This window comes from Tachysurus vachellii, chromosome 14, assembly GCF_030014155.1.
Source record: "Tachysurus vachellii isolate PV-2020 chromosome 14, HZAU_Pvac_v1, whole genome shotgun sequence".
Taxonomy (NCBI): Eukaryota; Metazoa; Chordata; class Actinopteri; order Siluriformes; family Bagridae; genus Tachysurus; species Tachysurus vachellii.
Window position 1 is genome coordinate 11,055,322 of NC_083473.1, and position 21,390 is coordinate 11,076,711.

The following is a 21,390-nucleotide window of genomic DNA, read 5'->3' on the forward strand; positions in this document are numbered from 1 at the left end:
TAGACACTAAGCACTCGACCATCTTGTGTATGGATATTTGAATGGACGTGTAAGCTCAAAGGGGAGCATTAAAGCTTTATTTTAACAAACGTATGATGGCTTGTGTCATGTGTGTGAAGTGTGATGTCCAGTATGGAGAGTATTCCAACCTCACATGCAGTGTTCCAGAGACAGAATCAGGATAAAGTCTGACGATGAATGAACAAGTAAAGAAGATCTAAGAAGATAATAATATATTTAATATGGTAAAGCAGCTATAAAATAGCTAACAAGGTATTGCTTAAAAAATCCAGTAAGATCTAAGAAGAAATCAAGAAAAAGTGAAGAAGTGAAATAAATAAAAGATAACTGATCTATTTAAATATAAAGTTTAGTTAACTGGTTGTTCTGTGCAACAGAAGAAGATACAAAGCTGAATCATCACATAGTTGTGTGCGAGCTTATGCTAGATTCAAGCATGCGCTGTGTGGCACCGAGGTGGCCGAGACTCTACAGAAGCTCCACTGTATGCAATTGACCCGGGCAATGCTGCCAAGTACTGCCCGGAGTGTGTGTGTGTCTTTGTGTGTGTGTGTGTGGGACGATGGTGCCAGTGCAGTCCGGCAACCTCTGAAATCTGTCACAAGGAGTGTTTTCACTCGGCCTCCCAGACTCTCCTGTGCTTCTGTACTGTTCTGTACCACTCAGATGAATGTGCTCTTGTGCACAGGTACAAACAGCAGAGTGTCCTCACGTTTTGCAGGAGGAAATCGAGCCTAACATCAGTAAGCCTAAACCTTTTCCTGTGGAACACTGTGTAAATAACCATAGACAGGTACGACAGCCAAATCGAGGAATAACTGGGCATCAGAGTCTTAATCCACTAGAAGGAGATGTTTTCACAATTTAGCTAATGTAAAGAGTAAAAAAAACACTATATAATCCATAAAACAGCTTGGTGTCACACTCACAGGGGACGTTGTGCCACATAAATAAGCAATATAAGTGTCTGAAATAGGGTTGAATAGTGTTTTATAAAAAGCTAAATGTAAAATATTTTTATGTCATAAACCCTTGTGGTTCTTGATATAGGAAAAGCGATCAGAAGAAAAGTACTCATTATTAAGGTTGGATCATGTTCAGCTTCCACTGTGCAAGTCCCTTTGAATTAGCTGTTACTATAAAAATCATCCCACATTAGAATGAGCTCATGAATGTAAACATACTACTGGAACTATTTTCAGAGCTGCTGTTAGAGAAAACTAATCAACACCTTCTGACCAATCAGATTTGAGAATGGTATAGCAACATACTTCTGTCATCGTGTTTACTTTCTGTTATTTATATGAACCACTATGTACAACTACCAAAAAGAAAACACATTTAGGTCTGAGGATGTCATGACAGGTAAGATTAGAAGCTTTGACCCTGACTTCTCCTATTCTGACCTTTACCTTCTATCCATCTCAGCAGCACTCTGGACTTCCTGTCACACTGATCTAACACTGGCTCTTCACAGGCTCAACACACTTCACCATATTTGGCTAGTAGAACCCGATCTGTTATGGAGTCTGAGAGTTTTTTCATCTTTCATTCACACCCACCCAAACATCCTCCCCTGCCTTTCTCCCTTTTTATCTCCTCCAGCTTGTTGTTTAGACAGCAAACACATCTCTGTCCTCCTCCTGAGGAACTGACATGAGGAGTGTTTACCAGGAGGGAGGAATAATAGGATAATCTGCCTGGAAAGATAAATAACATTCACGTTATCACCTTTCCCACATTCACTCCACTACAAAAAAAACAGCTGGTTAACTGCTCTCTGTACATGTCAAGCATGAGCTCACTGCTGCTTTACATCAGTCAAAACGTTACGCTAAGAACCATTAGCTCAGAGTCGCTGCGTGTGCATGGATAAACAGTCATAGTTAGAATGCTTATTGTATGTTAATGATGTTTTTTTTTAGTTCCCTGCAGTCAAGAGGGCTCAGATTTGTAAAACATCTCCATGACAGAAGGGATAGCTGAGACAAAGGAGACAAACAGAGACTCAGAAATTCTCTTTGGTGGTTTGTTTCTTTGTCTCTATTTTTATTTCAGCTTGAATTCTCATTTCTGATTGATCGAAATATCTGCATTTATTTTGTATAAGAATATCGGCTACGATTTAAAGCATTGGTGTTAATTAAGGTATCGTTTCTATACAAGCTTACACGTAGTGTTTTGGCAGACATTCCTTCAGTTGTTGATTGGTTGCTGGATTTCTTATAGCAGATGATTATTTAGTGTTTTGGAAGGTGTTCCATTAATTCTAACTGCTTTATGGTTAAATCTACCAACACATTCTATATTTACATGGAACATTTTAAAGATCTTTGGTGTTTTGCATTCTATGCACTGTATACAATAACTGATTGTGTATTTTATGAGCTGATACATTTCCAGTTTCTGCACATTTGCTTTAGAAACAGAAGATACTGTAAAAAGTTTTGCTACTCTTTTACAGCGTTCATCCTTCTCTGTGGTTTTTATCACAGTCTCTTTCTTATTTCTGCCATCCCTCCTCTGAGAGGATTTCAGTGTAAGTGCTTTATAAAAGTCATATGTAAAGCTGCAAGCTTGTGATTTCAGATGCTGTAAACGTGTTCAGGACAGAGGAGTTTGAGTGCTGTACTTTCTCTGTAACATGACAAGCTGCATTTGTCTGGACATGTCTTTAAGACCCAAGCGATAACAGGAGAGAACTAGGTTTCCGAACGTTAAATGTAGTTGAATGTAACTATACATGGTTTAAAACTAACTTAGTTCAGAGATGCTGCCTACGCAGGTGGCCAGTAAAGACTGCTCCAGGGTGCGCAGCTCGAGCTGGGCATATGCATCCTCTCGGCTCTCCACTCCGGCCTGCTGGCCCTCGGTGTACGGGCTGAAATAAGCCGGCAGGGACAGCACACCTACAGAGAAATGAGAGAGAGAAAGCGAGAGAGAGAGACACAGAGAGAGTGATAACGATAAAGTGAAATTCAAATGCATGCGTTTACTTCACTCATTTACGAGACAAAATATGGCTGACCTGCATATGATTTATTTAATGCACTGCCACAATCCTGCTTCATAGGCACCAACCATACAGCAGTACCATTAACTTTTACTGCTGGATTTATACACAGTGAGTAATGCAGTCATTGCCTTTATTGCCAAATGCATAAACTATGTTTTATAGTCTATTTCTTCAAGGCTCTGAATGGAAGGAAATATGACAAGACCAGTCCCGACAAGTCTCAAGTCACCAAGGGCTGGAACTGAGAAGCGCCAGCTAAGATTTGGCAGTGCAACAATAAACCGATGAAATAAACTGATAAAATAAACAAAATCCAGTTCTTCATCTGAAAAATCTGTTTCGATAACTGTTGTTATTGTGCAATAGAAAAATATTTCAACCTTTTTTGTTTGCTGCTCTCGCATGAGTAGGAAAATGTAATGTAGTAAGATACAACGGTTGGATTGTTTTCACAAGTAAAAGTATATGAAAGGTACCGTAAATACATAGTTGCCATGGTTGTGTTTTTATATCAAACTTTTGTGAATGAACTTTTTTTAAAGGCGGGTTTAAATTAAATTAAGAATGAAGTCATATTATAAGCTATGGCAAAAGAAGGGAAAGTGTAAGTGCAGATGAAGTATCTATGATGTAAAGATCCATTTCTGTTTTCTGACATACTTCAATGATTGGGAGATGGAATGGCTATATTGGACTGGATAATGTCTGTACCAGACAAGGACAAAAAAGACTGTTGTGAATGTTGCAAATTAGGAATGATTGTGCAGGTCCGCTGTGACCTTGTTTCTCACTTGTGGAACGAGAAATGAAGAAAACTGTATTTGTCTTTTCTAGCACCTGAAATGTTTTGCTGCTTTTCAGATCCCTTGTGTGGTTTGTGAGACCTGACAACCCAGAATAAAAGTGTGTAGTGTGGTGATTTTACTGTTCTACAACATGCAAACTGATAGCTTATAACACTGATTTTTAGTAACTATCCAGATTTGCTCCAAATGGTGAGATCACCGGATTTCGAAATCACGGTAAGCCGAGAAGAGCAAAGAACAGTGTTCGTTTGTATAAACATGATTGCCACACGATTGTCTGGTTTATGTAACGTAGAAGAAAACCTGGAGCGAACCCAGCAAACCCGTACAAATCCGAAATGTCTTTTATTACATTCATGTGGAATCCAAGCACAGGGTCTTAGATGAAAACAAACCCTCTTTCCACTATATTGTTCCTCTAGGGTATAATGTTAGCTAACACCTACTTACACAAAGCAGTGACCACTACTTCCTCAGTCTAAAAGCAGCTCAGTCCCTTTGGGTTCTCATAAACACTAGTGTCCCTACCATTTACTTAAATCTCACAGCTGGATAAAGACAGATCCATTCCCACAGTCCAGTGATGGGACTTTCCCAATATGTGCTGACTTTTGTCTAACTGGAAAGACTGGGTTTCAGATCGTCCTCCCAGCTCCACCCTGGGCATCTCTGAGCCAGAATGAAGTTCACTCCAATCCTCTGCCAAGTTCAATGATTTCGTAATAGCGGCCCATGTTTTATTACAGCTACGTTTATCCTGTAGAACAATAGCATTATATAAATCATGTAATAATGCAAAACGTTTCCAAAGCCTTGTCGATCTCTTGCCTAGAGATACTTCTGGATACTGCTGGAAGACCAATACAAGCTGTGGTGTAGTTAGAAATGTTCTCTGTGTGTCCCGGTGGGACTGAAAACACACTCTTTCCTTCTATAGCACACACCCTTTGAATTCAGCCCATTATGTTTACGAGTCGTTTCTCTATTTACTCCAGCGTGGTCTTAAATAGCAGCTTCCTGTCTGCTTTTCATGTGGACGACCAGAGTTAAGCTTGGGCTCAGCGTACACTTAAGAAAGCAGCTCAGTCCCACGGAGAGGAGAATTCACTCTTGCGTGGTGCACTACACCTCCATGATAAACCTTTCTATGGCGTTTAGCATTAACGAGGCTGCCAAGCTAAAGGAAACAGTCTGGGAACTCTAATCACGCAGTCAAAACAAACCAATATGGTAAAGAAAAAGAAAAAAAAAAACAAATCACGATTTATGTGTAAGGACAGATCTAGCACTTAAAAAGGCTAAGACTAAATGTTCCTGAAGTGAATTTCCAATCACTTGCTCAAGTATTCTCAGAGATATCCTCATAGATAAAGTTCTTTCGAAATAGGATTGCATTGAGTGTAGATGCAGAGATATGATCCTGTGCACCGAACAGGAGGGTGGACTCAGTTTCCCAAAGCAATTTTTCACAGTTTAAAATACATAGAAATAAATCTACATTACAGCAGTACAGTGATGAGAAAAAAATCAGTATTCTGGAATCCCAGGGTCATAAATTCCACTGGATGGAGATAAACGTTAGCTTACAGTAAACAGTGTCTTTTACGTTCTCCCAAAGTCAACATGATTTACACTCATAACATGGTATTTATAGCTGAGTGCAATACCACTGTTTATACCACTGCTACAGTTCTATTCAAAGAAAAGAAACTGCTAGAACTTTCCTAAAGTTAATGTTAGACGCTGTAAACAGGTGTGCAAATATAACTCGGTAAATGATGCAGTCATAGCCAATAACAGTGTGCTAGCTACATTTGTAAATTTATGGCATTTAGCTGATGTCCTTATCCAGAGCAACTTATAATTTGATCTCATTTTACACAACTGACTGTTCAGAACATTGCTCAAGGTACCAAATCTATCTGTGCTATGAAAAAAAAAATCTGGGACAGTCTTATTAAATAAATCACTTCTTAGACATTACATGACTAGATCCCCGAAGTGAAAGTACATTTTTATCATTAAAAAAATTTATTATAATTAATGATATCATATAATTATATGACTAATGCTATAAACTGCTTTAAGGTTGGTGAAAACATGTCATGTTTTTTTAATAATATGATATTTCTTTCCTAAGTGCTGTATATAAGAGCATAAAAGATGTCTTTCTCTTGCCGTGACCACAGCTGCAAATGAGAAACACGTTGCCTTGATTAAAAACACACACACCGAGTCCACACATGCAGACATTCAATTAGAAGTGGTGGTGTGTGGCCACCACAACTAGCATGAAAATCAACCCACCACCAATTTGTCCGGTTGCACAGGGCACGACCTTTAACTGTGTGTGTCTACGAGCGGGGAGATCATGGCCGAGGAATCTGCTGACAATCGCCCTCTGCCACAATGGAACAGATTCCTCTAGGGGATGCACACAACCTTACCCTGGCCTCTAAAATATGCTATTAAACACATTTGAGCTTAGCGAGACATTAGTAAACATGCAGTCCAATATTCTACAGGTGTTCATATCACCGTAATAAAATGTTCTCAAAGTATCTGTTGTGATAATTCTACACGATGTTAATAGAACGCTGGTCAAACAATGCTCTGAATTAGACAAAAAAAGACTAATGGAAAATCACTGCAACTTTTCCTAGCATAAAAATGTTGCTGCAAAATTGTAGAAATGTCTTTAGAATCATGCAGGCAGACATTCTTCAATCTGATTCGGAATGAGCTGATTCGTTATCTTTATTAATTGATGGTTCAGCTATAGAAAGTTTTTTTTCTCCAAACAGGATAATAAAGGTAAACTGATATGAAAACTAAATATTTTAGCTTTTATACCTTAACTTAAAGTTTTGTGGATTTTTCACAACAGGAACTATAAATAAATAAAAAGTTCAATGTATTGTTTCAATAATTGGCTAACTACATTGGTATAAGAGGAATAAAACACAGCAGGATGTGCTGTTATGGAAAACAATCAACTTAGGGATGATAACAGAAACTAGTGATGTCATCATTAGAACACGTGCAGCTTACTTTACTTCCCGAACAAGTCCAGACCAAAGTACAGTTGTGATCACATTCACGGGAATCGTGGCACAGTTCCTGTATAACTGAAACCACGCCATGTCCTTACTGCCAGTGTGAAAGCCCTCTATGTGCAAAAATGCACTTTATGACACCATAATGTTGATTATTTTCCTGTAATGGTGTGAGTCACTGTCTTTTATTCATTCCTTGAAGTACACTAGTACACTAGGCCTCCTTCTAAAACTGATCTTAGAAGCAGCTAAAATGATTTTTACTGTCTAGAAGAAGGCCTCGATAAAAATAGTGTCCTCACTTATAGCTATGGGAGCTCGCTGGCTGGATGAGGATGAGAAACGTGTTTAGCGAGCATCTCCCGTGAGTCCATACCCTCCCTGCTGTATGCTTTTCCCACAACCTGCTTACTGTCTGAGACAAAAACAAACCAGCAGATTTGAACGCTGCTGAAGAAAAACTGCAGAATGTCAGTCGATGGAGTGCTTTCGAATTCTACAAAAGAAGAAAATAAAATCCCAAGTGATTTAACATGGGAAAAGAGGAGGTGGTGGCTGTTTGTGTCCTGTAACATGTTTTTACAGGATCCTGGCTTGCTTTCTCAGCACTTGCTCACACCACACTTTGTACAGTGAGCATTCTTGGAGCGTAATTGGTCTGGCAGCAGTGTTATGTTTGGTCTAACATGTGCCTGTTGTTCCTGAATGTATCAGTGGGTGTTAAGTGCAAGGTCTTACTCCTGTAAGACCCAGGAGGCCCCTTGGCTCTGATATCTGTGTGGGTTTGTCGGAAGGCCACCTGCCTGTGTGTGAAAGCAAAATCTTTCATTCATTAGGCCAAACCCAAACGCCTCACAGACTGATCTGTCACACAGGACCTGCCTTTATGAAGCCGATTGTTCACAGCATGATTAAAACACTCGGCTGTGTTCTCTGCCCACACCAGCATAAGGAACAATGTAATTCACCCTCCAGATGTTGACCATCGCCTCGACACATAGCTCACACTAGCGGAATTCAAAAGCACCAGTTTTAGAGATGTTTCCTAGCACGTACAGTATGCTAACAGCATGCTGGCACGTGATCACTGATAGACAGGCCCTCCAAAGCATTAAGAGAAGTCAGCTCAGTGCTCACACCCTCTTCACCCATTCTTTCAGATAGAGATAGAGACAAGAGGCTCATTTAGAGCCAAGCAGGAATGTGTGTGTGATAATTTAAAATGAACAGCTGTGGCTGTAGGTGAGGGTGGTGGTCTTTTTAGCAGTGGCTAAAAATAAAAAAGTGTTTATCTAACCTGACTTAATGAGTGCAGCTCTTATCGTTAGTAAGTCAGCCAGCAGGCTCTGCTCCCTTCACAAGTGCCCTTCACACTAATTAATCACACCATGGACTTGACTGATGACTGGAAAGGATCTGTTCAGAACGCTGAACAGCACATCAGTGAAAAGTCATTAAAGCAAGAATTCATAAAAAATCATTAAAGAAATGTAATATATATATATATATATATATATATATATATATATATATATACGTGATTTTTCACTGATGTGCTGTTATTTTTCACTGATAGTTATATAGTAAAAAAAAACATTTATAGCAGAGGGAATATTAACTTTTGTTGTTATTGGAATAATGATATTTTGATTTAAAAAAGCATGAATTATAACATAGAATGTTTCATTCATTTGAGATTTGAGTAAATCTCTAACCTGTCAAACTCCATTAACACTCCTCACTCACTTCAAACAACTTACACTTCTTTAAAACAAGCGACTTTTGTACCGGTCCCTAAGAAATGTAACACTCTTACACAGTGTACATGCTGATTTTCATTTCTGCCATACCGTGTTTGTTTGGCCCTTTTAAACTCTCGTTGTGGTGGGAATATTTGCTTGCTCTTTCCTCTCTCAGGACAGAAGGACCTTTTTGTTTTAATCGAAGTCCAGCTTCCCTTCTCCACTACGTAACCTTTACAATTAGGAGAGAAACCACAAAACTGGTGAAGGAAAACTTCCACCGGCTGCAATACTCCATGTCAGATGTAGCACGCTGTGGGGAGAACACTAAGCTAGTCACCTTGAAAGCATAACGTATTCATTAACAGAGGACGGGCACAATCGCGCTGCTGTTCAGAGTGGACTCTGAGTGATGGAGTTAAGGCAGCTCAGACCAACCAATACCACAGGCTGAGGGGATGGAAAGTGAGCATAGGGACATGTATGTGTTACTTATTTTTACACACATCTAACATGTTGTTAGATGTTCGGGGTGTGTGAATGGTAGACACCCATGTACTGTAAAGAGGAAAGAGACGCTACTGAAAACAGCTTCAACAAAATGGTCTCTGTTAAAAAGAAATACTTGTTTTTGGGACTTTCCTTGAATCTGGAACTTGACGTGTGGGTCACTATTGTGTTTATTGTTTCTCCTATTTCAGCTCAAAAGGTCAAGCTCCAATGATACAAAACAGCTGTCATTTGGTCTTCCCAAAAACAGTTCAACAGTTCAAGCTCGAGCCTCATCCATAGTTGAGTGAATATTCTCACCTGGTTACTGTAGATTTGGACATAAGGGCTGCTGCTGTAAGATTTGCCTGTGCTTCTCTTCTCCCAGTTCACAGGACACACAGTCTGACCAGACTGAACATCCTTTCAACACTTAGTGAAAATAAGTATACTCTAATGATAAGCTGCTGTCACTATAAGCTGGTGTCACTCAGAAGAGAATAAGTTCCTTTTGAGTGTAGTTCCTTTCAGTTTCTTCCTGATCTGTGGGAGTTTTTCTTACCATTATCACTTCCAACTTACTCATAATGACTGTAAACCTTCAGCATGATTTGTGTTACACAACCCACAGTTTCCTGCTATTTTAAGATTAACAAGCAGCATTTTATACATACATACATACACACTCACACACACACATATATATGTGTGTGAGTGTGTATGTATGTATGTGTGTATAAATATCATATATATATATATATATATATATATATATATATATATGATTTATATGGAAGGAAACATTGGCCTTTTTCCGGTGGCTTCCTTACGATTACCAACAGAAATTTGATCAATAACACTTGAAATAAGTAAATGTTCTTATCATATAAATGTACCTGTAAACCATTAGGTTACAGAAAACCTCAAAATATTCATATTCATCATCCTGATATTAAGAAATGATTTGTGCAATGCTTTTCTATTAGAATTGTTGGTGTGGCTATCCTCCATTTTATAGTGGAAAACCTGGTTGAAGGCAAAGTCCCAAACCTCACTTTCCTGGCACAGTGTCTGTGATACCCAAGCCAATTATCCTGTGTCTAAAATACTGCCTCTAATTACAAAGACCCTTTCTTCCTACAGATGATTTGCGTCCATCACATTTATGCTTTTACCTGTGTGGCACAATTTGCCTTTAATAAATCCATAATCAGAGATCATCAGAGAGAAAGTGGATGGGTCCAAGCGCAGAAAAAGTTTTTTTTTTTCCCTGAAGGACAGAAAAAACTGGCTAAAAAATACTACTCAAACATGCTACTCAAACATGGTATCATGGTTTCAAGTCCTCAGGGCACAGAGGGGTACAGATGTGAAAAATGCTGCTTCATGACCTTTAACCCTAACACCTTCATGAGACACCCAATCTCTCTTACACCACTGCAGTCATCAGTAGGAAACAGAGACCTTGAGGCATCCAGAGGAACAAAGCTTCTTTGTTGTAGTCCACCCCACTTTTCATTTACTCAGATTGCATTGTTTTCCCCCGTGTGCCACACCAGACATGTGTTCGGAGCTAACCTCTGAACGTGGGTTCCTCTAATTCAGACAGTATGTGCGATTTCCACTTGAGACATCCAAATACTGTCATTCCATTTGAAATGGTGAGTTAAACAATTATCAATGAATAATTATCTCACTGCCAGTGGAAATGTTTACTTTGAGTTTTCCTCCAATTCCTGAGTGCAAATCCTTCCATTATTGGTATTTTTTTCATCCGGATTTGTAGCACAATGGGCAACTGTAACAAATTCAGCTTAGTTTGAATGCTCATGTCAATATGCCAACCTGCATGAATCTCAATAGCATGTCACTACAGGAGGACTTCCCGGACAAACATCATTTAGATTCCATGCTGATCAAGATCTAGAAGGCATGTCTGCACAGAGGACAGCCTGCTGCTTCTGTATCTTTTTTACTCCAGGAAGGAAAAAAGAGCCATGCAAACATCTCAGTCAGGCCCATTAACTGCCTGTTTGAATGTCTTCCTCTTGGGGAAGAAGACACCTGTCCCAGAATTCCACAACTCTACAAGGCATTGTTTGCATCACTGAGCACTTTGTCCCACCCCCATGGACTCAGCTGTTGTTTAAGTACAGAAGTCTTGAACCTTTTTCTTCAAAACATACAGAATAGTTTAAGCATTGAACCATCCGCACGTCCCCCCGCCTTCCCCCTCAGTGTAAACACATCACTGTCATTCAGATAATAGCATCCAGCCACACCCCTTCAAGGACACTTTGACAGCATGGAAACTCTCTAGAGAGGATCAGACCAGAGAAAACCGGTCTGCAACAAAGAGGTAGAAGAACGAATAATGAATATGATCGATTATAGGTAAGGAAATTCAGAACTGGTTTATTGATCACTGCACATTGTAGCATGGATCAAACCCTTTCACCCCTAATGCCAGTACATCAGGGAATGACAGCAAGCAGCAGGCCTGAAGGCAACAGGAAGCCTCTGGCCCAGCGGCCCCAGGGACCACCCACAGGAACCCTATTCAGACGTGCAGACCAGATGGAAAAAGCAAAAAAAAAGGAATAGGGGAGGGACTGCTTGCTGCTTCGCCTAAAAACTTCTCCATCTGCCCTCCCACAAATCTCTAAAAGCAGGGCTTAAGAGGAACACAGGCCAGTAAAATCCTGAGACTCTTAGACATTTTTAGATGACTGTAATGTTGGCATTTCCTGACCAGTGCAGGGTGAAGAGAAGGTCAAATGGTTTTTTGGTTCTTTCTCAGGCAAAACTGCAATAATAAGTAAATAATGGCTAACAGATTGCTACTGTTTAGTACTAAGATTCTCTCTGAATTAGTGACTACTTACTTAACTTTTCATGAGAAGTAAAGAGTAAAATCCAACAACTCCAAGGTGTTGCTACTTCCCTGATCACAGCATCTGCTAAATTGTGATTTTTCTTGTGGCTTTCAGACCACCACCCAAACATGTCTAAATTTGGGGTCGGGTGGACGTCCATCCGTTATCCCCATCACCAGCTTCTGTGCAAATGGCCAGCACACTGTGTCAAATTTGTTTTCATTCCCCTGTCAGTGACCTTAGACAACAGCATAGCCAGACACCCTCCCATTAGCCACGGGCTCGCCGCTCTTAAATAAACTCCAGACTACAGAACTATGGGCACATGAGGACTGACTTCCAACAACAGAGGAGTCTCAGGGGACATCAAGCAGATTTCCTACATAGTCCTACAGCCTTAGAATGCCTGCTCCATCATATTGTACGTTTTGTACAAGGATGAGGTCCAGCATTATTCAAAATTATTCTGGTAATAAGCTCAGCATTTGTGTTGAAGAACCTTATTTTAGTCTATGATTAAAATATTTAGTGATAACGATGCAGTGTGAAAGTATGAGCAAGTTTCAGCGTCCCATGTGCGTCATGCTTTCCTCCATTGAATTTAAAGCATACTGAGGTGATAATTGTTTTTCTCTCACTGCTATTTCTGGAGGAGGCAGGTATTCTGACAGCCAGACTGACAGTGTAGGTATAAACACCAGTACACTGGTACCAAATCTGCAAACGTATGAAAATTATCCACTCAGCTTGGCTTCATAGTAAAATGATACAGTTTATTTTCTTTCTCATTCAGTGTTGAATGATTGCTTCCCAAATCATTTTGCTACAGGAAATGCTCTAAAATCTCTTCTTGCCTCTGCTTTCCCACGAGTTACAGGCTCCTTGTGGTCACTCCGTCCATGAACCGCTAACCAAGAGCTGCTTATATACTCACGGGGGAAACATTCAGATGTATGTTTTGGGCCAGGAGAGAAGAGAAGGTTCTGGATGCTCTGCCCTAGTTACAAATCTTAGTACGCTTCTGCACTGATCAAATTTATTCTGCTATCTCAGGGTGCATATAACAAAACTGTTGCTGCTGTTCCTAAAAAACTGGTTCAGACTTCTACATGAGAATGGTGCTAATGATGCTGTGAATGATTTTCACAGCTTAAGCTATCACTGCACTGTCATTTAATCCAGACATCAAGCTCAAATTAAGACTCCTGGGTGTCTTTTTTCACAGCACTGAATGCAGTCCACACCTAATAAAAAAATCAGATTAGCTGCTATGAGAAAAAGAACAAAAAAGGAACTGATGCTTGATGTTGATCCCAACAGAGGCGATCCAAATTGGCTTTTAGCTTCCAGCTGTTACAGCCTTGCTCTCTAAGATGATGGCAATTCAAGACTCGTAAAAAGACAGAGGCTGAGGTTTGGCAACACTTCTGTGCTCAGTAGAGTTTACCCAGGATGAGAAATGCTTAGTAGAGAAACTTAACTACTGTTTTTGCATGTGAGAGTGACAGAGGAATAAAACACATGGCAAAGGACTGAGCTCATGATGGTGCCCAGAGTAAAACACTAATAATACACAGAGCACCTGCATGAGGAAGGAGGACACCACATTCGGGTGTGAATGCTATTCATTCAGTCATTTCCACTGTGAAGGCTAGGTGTGATAATTAGTGAAAATGAATATAATGAATACAATTACAACGTCTCTGGAACATTACCTCACTTCGTTGCTGACGTTGACATGAAAAAAAATTGTGAAGTATGTCAGTTAGACAGCACAGCAGGTGCTGGTAAAACAATCCACGTGTTGGTGACCCACAGTGTTCTGTTCTGGTCACGCCTGGATTAGTGTTATTTACAGTCTGATGCTTTGTAGTGTAGGCGCTGGAGGACGATTATATACCTGCTGAAACCATTCCCTGTTAAACACTCGAGTGCCAAACTGTTTTTTCCATTAAACCTGCCAATAAACATTAATGAACAGAGAGGTGTGGAGTAAAGTTCATATCACATGAAAATGAGGAAATGAGGAAGTATTTACCTCATTTACCTATTTTGTACTGATGGAATTAAAAGAATTAACTCTTTCAGCTCCATCTGTGGGTCTGTCCTCACTATGTACACAGTGGTTTTTGGTTGGATCTCTCACTGATAGAGGAAACTCTTTAACAGTTTCTTCAGAGTAACAAAGAACCCTCAAGGATTATAAATCCTATATTCAAACGTTATAACATTTTACCACGGGTAAAAATATCTTATACCACAGCACTGTTCAATTCTGATTAGCCAGATGGTGTTGATTCATTTTCTATAACAGCATGGGCTGGACATTAGTGCACAGGTTAATATTAACATGCTTATATACAATATGTTATATATACAGAGATGTTTATTGTGGATGCTTTAAATAACTTTTTTACACAAAAACGTGTGTAATAGTTATGATATAAAGAAGATTACTGTGAGGAGTTTTGCTTTCTTTAGGTTTTATGGAAGGAGCTTCCATTGTCAGCACTTGATGCCTTCTTACATGGACAGGGGACATTGCACTTTCTGGCTTCTCTGTAACAAGACAAGCTACGATTTATGTTCTTATTAAGTTTGGGTTTTGGGACTTTGGGAATGACTGTTTACAGCTGCTAAAATCAGTGAATTTCACAAATATAATGTAAATATGAACAGATAAAAAAGTATGACATGCCATTCTTCAATAATTAAAAGAGTTTCTCCATTGCATTTAGAAATTGTTGTGAAAATGTGAAAAAATCCACTTGGGTGCTAATGGAAGTTAATATTACAGCTGACTGTTTTCCTGTCAAAGCAGCCTCATTGTTTTCTACCTCCTCTAATGAAACATACGTAATAGATCCTATGCTCTAATATGAATAAATTGATGAGTTAACAAACAAAAGCAACAAATAAATCTGTAGAAATACTTTAAAACACAACCTTTGTGGTCACACGTACAGAATATCACAGGATTATCACAGGAAATTTTGCAAGCACTTATTCTTTACTCGAATGCGAATGACGGCTGTCTGGAATATTTCCTGTGTTCTTCTCCTCTTTACTCGGCCAAACCGACTCCCATAACAAACTGCTGTGTCACACACAGCAAGCCACAGTGTGAATGAGTAACAGATCACAGCTTGAACAGATCACAGCTTCATGTAGAAAGTTTTGCTTTTCTTTAATGACAGAGTTAATTAAGGCAAGATCATAATGGTGGCTTTGTCTCTGTCCGAGCTTCACTTACAGATGGCCGCTATTAAGTCTACACCCCTATTATAAGCGACGGGGCAGCTGTAAAGCTTTCAAATGGATCTAGCCACAAAGACAGTATGTTCTCCTCTCTGAGGACAAAAGTGTCCTGTCACAAGTCTCTGTCTCCAACCCTTCTGACCAATTAGCCTTCAGGCAGAGAACAAAGCAATCCATACACAAAACACACATGACTTGTATAATGATAAACTAGCTCTGTATCAGCAGTCTGTGTGAAAGCAACAAAGGGCCCATCAAAATCTCTTATTGTTCTCTGTGAATGAGGAAAGATTGAATGACACCACGAATTATCATAAATATCCTTCCTTCGAAATGAAAGCATGCTAGACGGATTAGGCTTGAGCTCTTAGAATAACTGTTCAGGCCATGTTTATACAAAGCACATGTCCTTGCCACATGTGCATTCCATCGTCAGTGCGCACAGTAATTGCTGCTGGTTGCAGACGAGCTGCTCTTAAGACGGTTATCATCGTCGCAGGAGAGCTCAAGCCTCAGTACACATCTCCACACTTTACAACAGGTGCTGTTATGAACAATAAGACTACCGGGCAGGCTTCCTGCGTGCTGCCAGGGGTCAGAGGTCAGCTATATGGCTGAAGTTGTAGGCAGACATTTGTACTGATCAATAATGAATCAATGGAAATGGAATGTTAATGGACGCTTCAATATGCACAATTTTTTTGGGGGGGAAGAATTTGCCTTGATCCAGAAAAAAAAAATCAATTCAACTAAAGCTAATGATAAATGGAAACATGGAACTTTTACTTTCAAGAACTGACATACTGACATGGCTTAGTGGTTAGCACGTTCGCCTCACACCTCCAGGGTTGGGGGTTCGATTCCCGCCTCCACCTTGTGTGTGTGGAGTTTGCATGTTCTCCCCGTGCCTCGGGGGTTTCCTCTGGGTATTCCGGTTTCCTCCCCCGGTCCAAAGACATGCATGGTAGGTTGATTGGCATCTCTGGAAAATTGTCCGTAGTGTGTGATTGTGTGAGTGAATGAGTGTGTGTGTGTGCCCTGCGATCGGTTGGCACTCCGTCCAGGGTGTATCCTGCCTTGATGCCCGATGATGCCTGAGATAGGCACAGCCTCCCCGTGACCCGAGGTAGTTTGGATAAGCGGTAAAAGATGAGTGAGTGAGTACAGCTTTGGTAGTGTAATTTGAATGAAAGGTGATTGTTCCAATATGTTCATGGCATTAAATGTCACTATAGATGTATATGGTAAGGGTGAAGTGGATTAGTGGTTAGAATGTTTAACTTGGTTACTTTGGTGTTTGTAGTATGATTAGTGCCTCTGCTGTTTGCATGTTCTCCCTGTGCTTTGGGGGATTCCTCTGGTTTCCTCCACCAGTCCAAATAAATGCATTGTATGCTGACTGGCATTTCTAAATTGTCCATAGTGTGTAAATATGAGTGATTGCACCCGTTCTCTTGTGCCCTGAGACCTTGTTCCCTGCAACCCGAAAAATTGCTGGATGGATCGGACTGTGGTCTACAACACTTTGTATAATATCAATTTAATTCAAATTTATTTATATAGCACTTTTAACAAATGGACATTGTCTCAAAGCAGCTTTATAGAACATAAGAAAAATAGTACAAAAAGTTTAATTTATACAAAAATATTAATATTATACAAAAGTTCAATATTAATATTAGACATATTTTATTGTGTTTGTATTTATAACCAATGAGCAAGCCTGAGGTGACTGAGGTGACTGAGGCAAAGAAAAACTCCCTAATATCGCTTATAATAATTGCTTTGGGATGGTAACAATAAGCCTAAGCATTAGAGCCGCATCACACCACGCTGTCATGGATTACATTCCCATAACAGCACACAACTATCAGGACTGATCAGTATGTACTGTCCTACATTCAACTCATACTTTTTTCAATTAGTCTCTCTGTACTTACTAAATCTGCTTTAATATACAGTATAAAACCAAACACTATGTCGGGAATGAAAAGGTTAATATAATTTTTCTTTCCCCGGTTACATTTTTGACATTGTAAAAGCGTTTATAATTCTAAATTTACATCTACAATATAGATAATTGATTTTATACAATTATAATATTAATTATGTCTTTCAGTTGAGTGACACTCACAAGCTGAACTAACAAGGTTAAAAAAAAACAAAAGCTTTGATTTCAGATTGCCTTTAAGGAAGAACCTGCTTGACTGCACTCAGAAACCAATATTTCAAGTCTTTCCATTGAAAACAGATCATCTTTCTCATCGCTTCCAGGCCACATGTAGAAAAAGATCCAGACCATCCAGTTCATCTCCACTGATGGCACAGACAAAACATGCCTGGACTGCTCCAATGCAAATGTGGAGACACAAATTACTCACAGACTTCCACATCAAAGCAGGAGAAATGTGGGAATGCAGGACTGCCAGCACAAAAGCAGAAGGACCAGGGGCCAGAAACGTGAATGAGACGTACACAGTAAGTAGGTTTGGTTGAATTATCAGGTAAGTAGATTGTTTTGTCTACACGTCTATAAATCTTCCACCAAAACAAACCTTGCCTGAGGACATTTCTCACCACCTCAGTAGCATACTCCAGCAACTCAGTGCTGAAAGACTTTCCACCAAACTGTAAGACTCTGACACATAGTTACATCATTAAATATATATTTTAAGGCTTACTTGGAAGCCTGAGGTTGTTCATGTATCTATTCTATCCATTCTAGGGAAATGTACACACTTTTTTTTTATCTCTATGTTGTTTTCCCACAATAAAGCAGCTAGGAGTGGGCGATATGATGGCTAGGATATTGTGAACTCTGGTCACAGCAGACTTTTCGTCATATTGCGGGAAATGAAAATGGAATTTTCCAGAAAAGAGTAATAAAATGTTAGGGGAAGGCCAAGACAATATGACAGCACACAATTGATATCATAATAAATTATGTTGCAATACACTTCTGTAAAAAAAAAAAAGTATTTTTATTACAATTTTGGTCTGATTAGAAACAGCTAATGAGTTACAATTAAAAAGTTACAAAAAATTTGTTAAATTACTTATTGTATTTTGTATTATTAATAAATACTTTTATTGAATAGTAAATTGTGTTATTAAATAGCAATATTGCTAATTACTATTAGTTATTTGTCTATTTATTTATTTTTAAATAATTATTCGTTATTCACAAATAAAAAATTTTAAACTACATTTTCCTCTAAAAATGTTTTTGTCTAATTTAAATAAAAGTATTCTTGCATTCTGTAATCTTAAATTCAACACTACTGTTACTGTCAGTCCAGTATATCGAACCAGTATAATGTGGTTATATATTCTACTATAGGCAATCTAGAAATGTCATATTGCCCACTACTAAATAACAAATGTTGCCACTAAGCCATCTGTTTATCGCTGTATTCAGTCTATTTGTGTAAATAAACCAGAGATGGTCAGCTGGCGGATCACAGTCTGGATGTGGACCAAGTGTTTCAGTGAAAAATGCACTCATTTAAGCAGAATAAGAAGAATAGCCATCAGCGATTCTGTAGAAGATCCTGTGTTATGGTTTATCCAATCACAAGCACTTATTTAAAACTAAAGACTGGGTATAGACATTGTCTCAGAAATGGGGGAGTTTTTACAGTCTTACATAGATTTACTATCTGGGGTCTGATTAGCTAACAGACTATGTAGCTTGTTTTAAATAGTCGACTATAAAGAAGCCCAAGTTTCTGTTGCCATAAAAGTCAGAAGCACACAATTGTCTAGCATGTCTCTGTATGCTATAACATGACAGTTTTCCTTCATGGACATTGTCCTGCTGAGGATGTGTGGACATGATGTGTTTAGGTTGTAGTGGAAGACGTCAAGTGTCCTACACGGAGCTCTGACTTTACCCCACTGAACACTTAGGATGAACTGGACACGGACTACACCCAACCTAAGTGTCTGATCTCACTATTGCTCTTGTGGCTGAACGAATACAAATCTCCACAAACATGCTTCAAAATCTAATGTAAATTATGTCCCTGATGAGTGGAGCTTATTATTACAGCATAGAGAGACTAAAGCTGGAGTGCGATGTTCATAAATCACATATGGAGGTGACCGTCAGGTGTCCATATACTTTTGGTCATATAGTCTATTGTGTTTCATCTCCTTGCTTCAAATTCACAATACATGCATCTCATCTAGCACTTAGTCAAAAGAGGCAACATTAAGATAGGAGACTAAATATAAGCACTTGAAACTGTATAAAAAACTCATTGTTAGTGGTTAAGCAATAGAATCACTATTCATGTTAATATTTTGAGACTGGACCTGAACAAACTTTTTTGAAGATCCCTAAAAAAAACAGTTATAACGTAAAAATCATAGTTTCATGAAAACATTCACAACTATCACAACGTACAACTTTGCATTCTGTTCCAATAAACCAAAAAAACAGAGAGGGGGAAAAAACCCAGTTTGATTTATGATAAGTAATAGACCAAAAATATGGACATCAGTTAGACAAGCCAACAGTCTGTCTGAGAGCGTCTGTGCACTAATTAATCTCAAACTTCCAATTGCACACAGTTCCAGGGCCAAAGTGAAGCAGATCTTGTCGTGTTGACTGTAAGGCGCTCCATCTGTGTGCTCAGACTGAACATGGATTGTGTTGGATATGCTGCAGCTTGTGCAGTCTGAAGCAAAGCTCCTGGCTATCTTTCTATTTCTACTGAGACCCTTCCACTAACAACAGAACTTACAGGAGAAACCAAGACCATCTCATTACAAAAAAAAGCCTTTAGTGCTGAGGCGCTGGATATGTTTCTGTCTTCATTAAACTTTCATTCAGATTCATTTGTCTCTAGGAACCTCGTCTTCTTAAAAGCAAATGCAACAAAATGCATTTAGACAAATGGACTCTGGTGTGTGATTCCTGCTTTCAGAAGCCAGTATCTCGCTCAAACCAGTATGGTTTATGGCGCTGAGGCTTTGTGCAATTGTGGATTTGAATGCTGTAAAAGGCACTGTGTATTTAGTTTGTGTATGTGTGTGTTTTGCTCTTCTGTTATTCCAGCTTGTAGGGGAATTTTAGAGACAAACTTACAGAGTCATTATGTAGACAAGTCTTCAAAGATGCCCAAGTTTATGGGAAATGTGTCGAGAAACTCTGTGTTGCCTTAGAGCTTGTTTTCCAATAACACGTTTGAAAAAAAGGTTATTTCACAACTGTAGAATATAAAATAGACTATTTCACCATTGCAGTGTCTCTGAGTAAAAGGAAGGCTGATATAATAACACCCAGCAAGAGGAAATTACTCTAAGGATATCTGTGTTAGGCAATCTGCTTCTGCTTTGTGTAAGCGCCCATCGGTCCCAGCAACTGAACAGCTCAGGGCTACAGTCAGAAACGGCTACTTACAGATGACAAAATTTCATTTGTTCCTTGAAAGTTTTTAACGACACCAGACAGGAAAAGTTTTGCTGGGTTACGCTTCAAGGATCTGAAAGTGTAAATAATGAAATGTCATGCTTGTAGCTAGTCGAATTATGACTGGAATCAACATTTGGAAAGTACAGTATGTAGTACAGACATGCTGAGTTTGACACTTCAAGTCATGAATAAAAAGTGAGGAAGGAGAACTCGCTCAACAGATCCGAATGCATACGGCAATCGTTTGTTCTACACTCATGGTAGACAGATACGAAGCTCCCAGTTTTAATAAAGTTTGATTGAAATATTAAGTTATAAGCTATTAATGAGTTAACCTAGATTGTTACTAACTTTTATTGTCTCACTAATTCTATAAGAAACAACTGATCTGTAGTCAATTAAGTTCAACCTACATGTATTATTTGTACACTATAATCTATATCCTAGGGAAGACCAAACATGCATATAAAGCTACAAAACCTTTCAGACTGTGCGTGGATTTCTGCCAAGCTGTGTGTTCAGAGGAATGGGTGACAAAAGAAAGAAACCTCAGTGGCTCTGTTATGCGGTGAGATACATTTTGCTGGTTCAGTTTTTTCGGCTGCCAAACGTGTCACTGCATATCAATACAAAGGTGTTCTGACTGATGCATGAGGATTCACTGCCTGGTTTGATGAGGATGAAAATGATGTGAATCATATGGTATG

General features: G+C 39.1%; 2 protein-coding genes across 2 annotated transcripts in view; one reads left to right on the top strand and one right to left on the bottom strand.

Moving 5' to 3' along the window:
- The window catches only part of thg1l (tRNA-histidine guanylyltransferase 1-like), a 427,208-nt gene extending 407,626 nt beyond the window's left edge, over positions 1–19,582 (top strand). Inside the window, exon 7 of the mRNA XM_060886644.1 lies at positions 19,572–19,582. The gene's annotated coding sequence lies outside the window, so the exon portion shown is untranslated. The remainder of the gene's footprint in view (positions 1–19,571) is intronic.
- Positions 1–21,390, bottom strand: part of abtb2b (ankyrin repeat and BTB (POZ) domain containing 2b) — a 47,673-nt gene that overhangs the window by 21,372 nt on the left and 4,911 nt on the right. Inside the window, exon 2 of the mRNA XM_060886642.1 lies at positions 2,781–2,930. Coding sequence (XP_060742625.1) covers positions 2,781–2,930 — 150 coding nt within the window. The remainder of the gene's footprint in view (positions 1–2,780; positions 2,931–21,390) is intronic.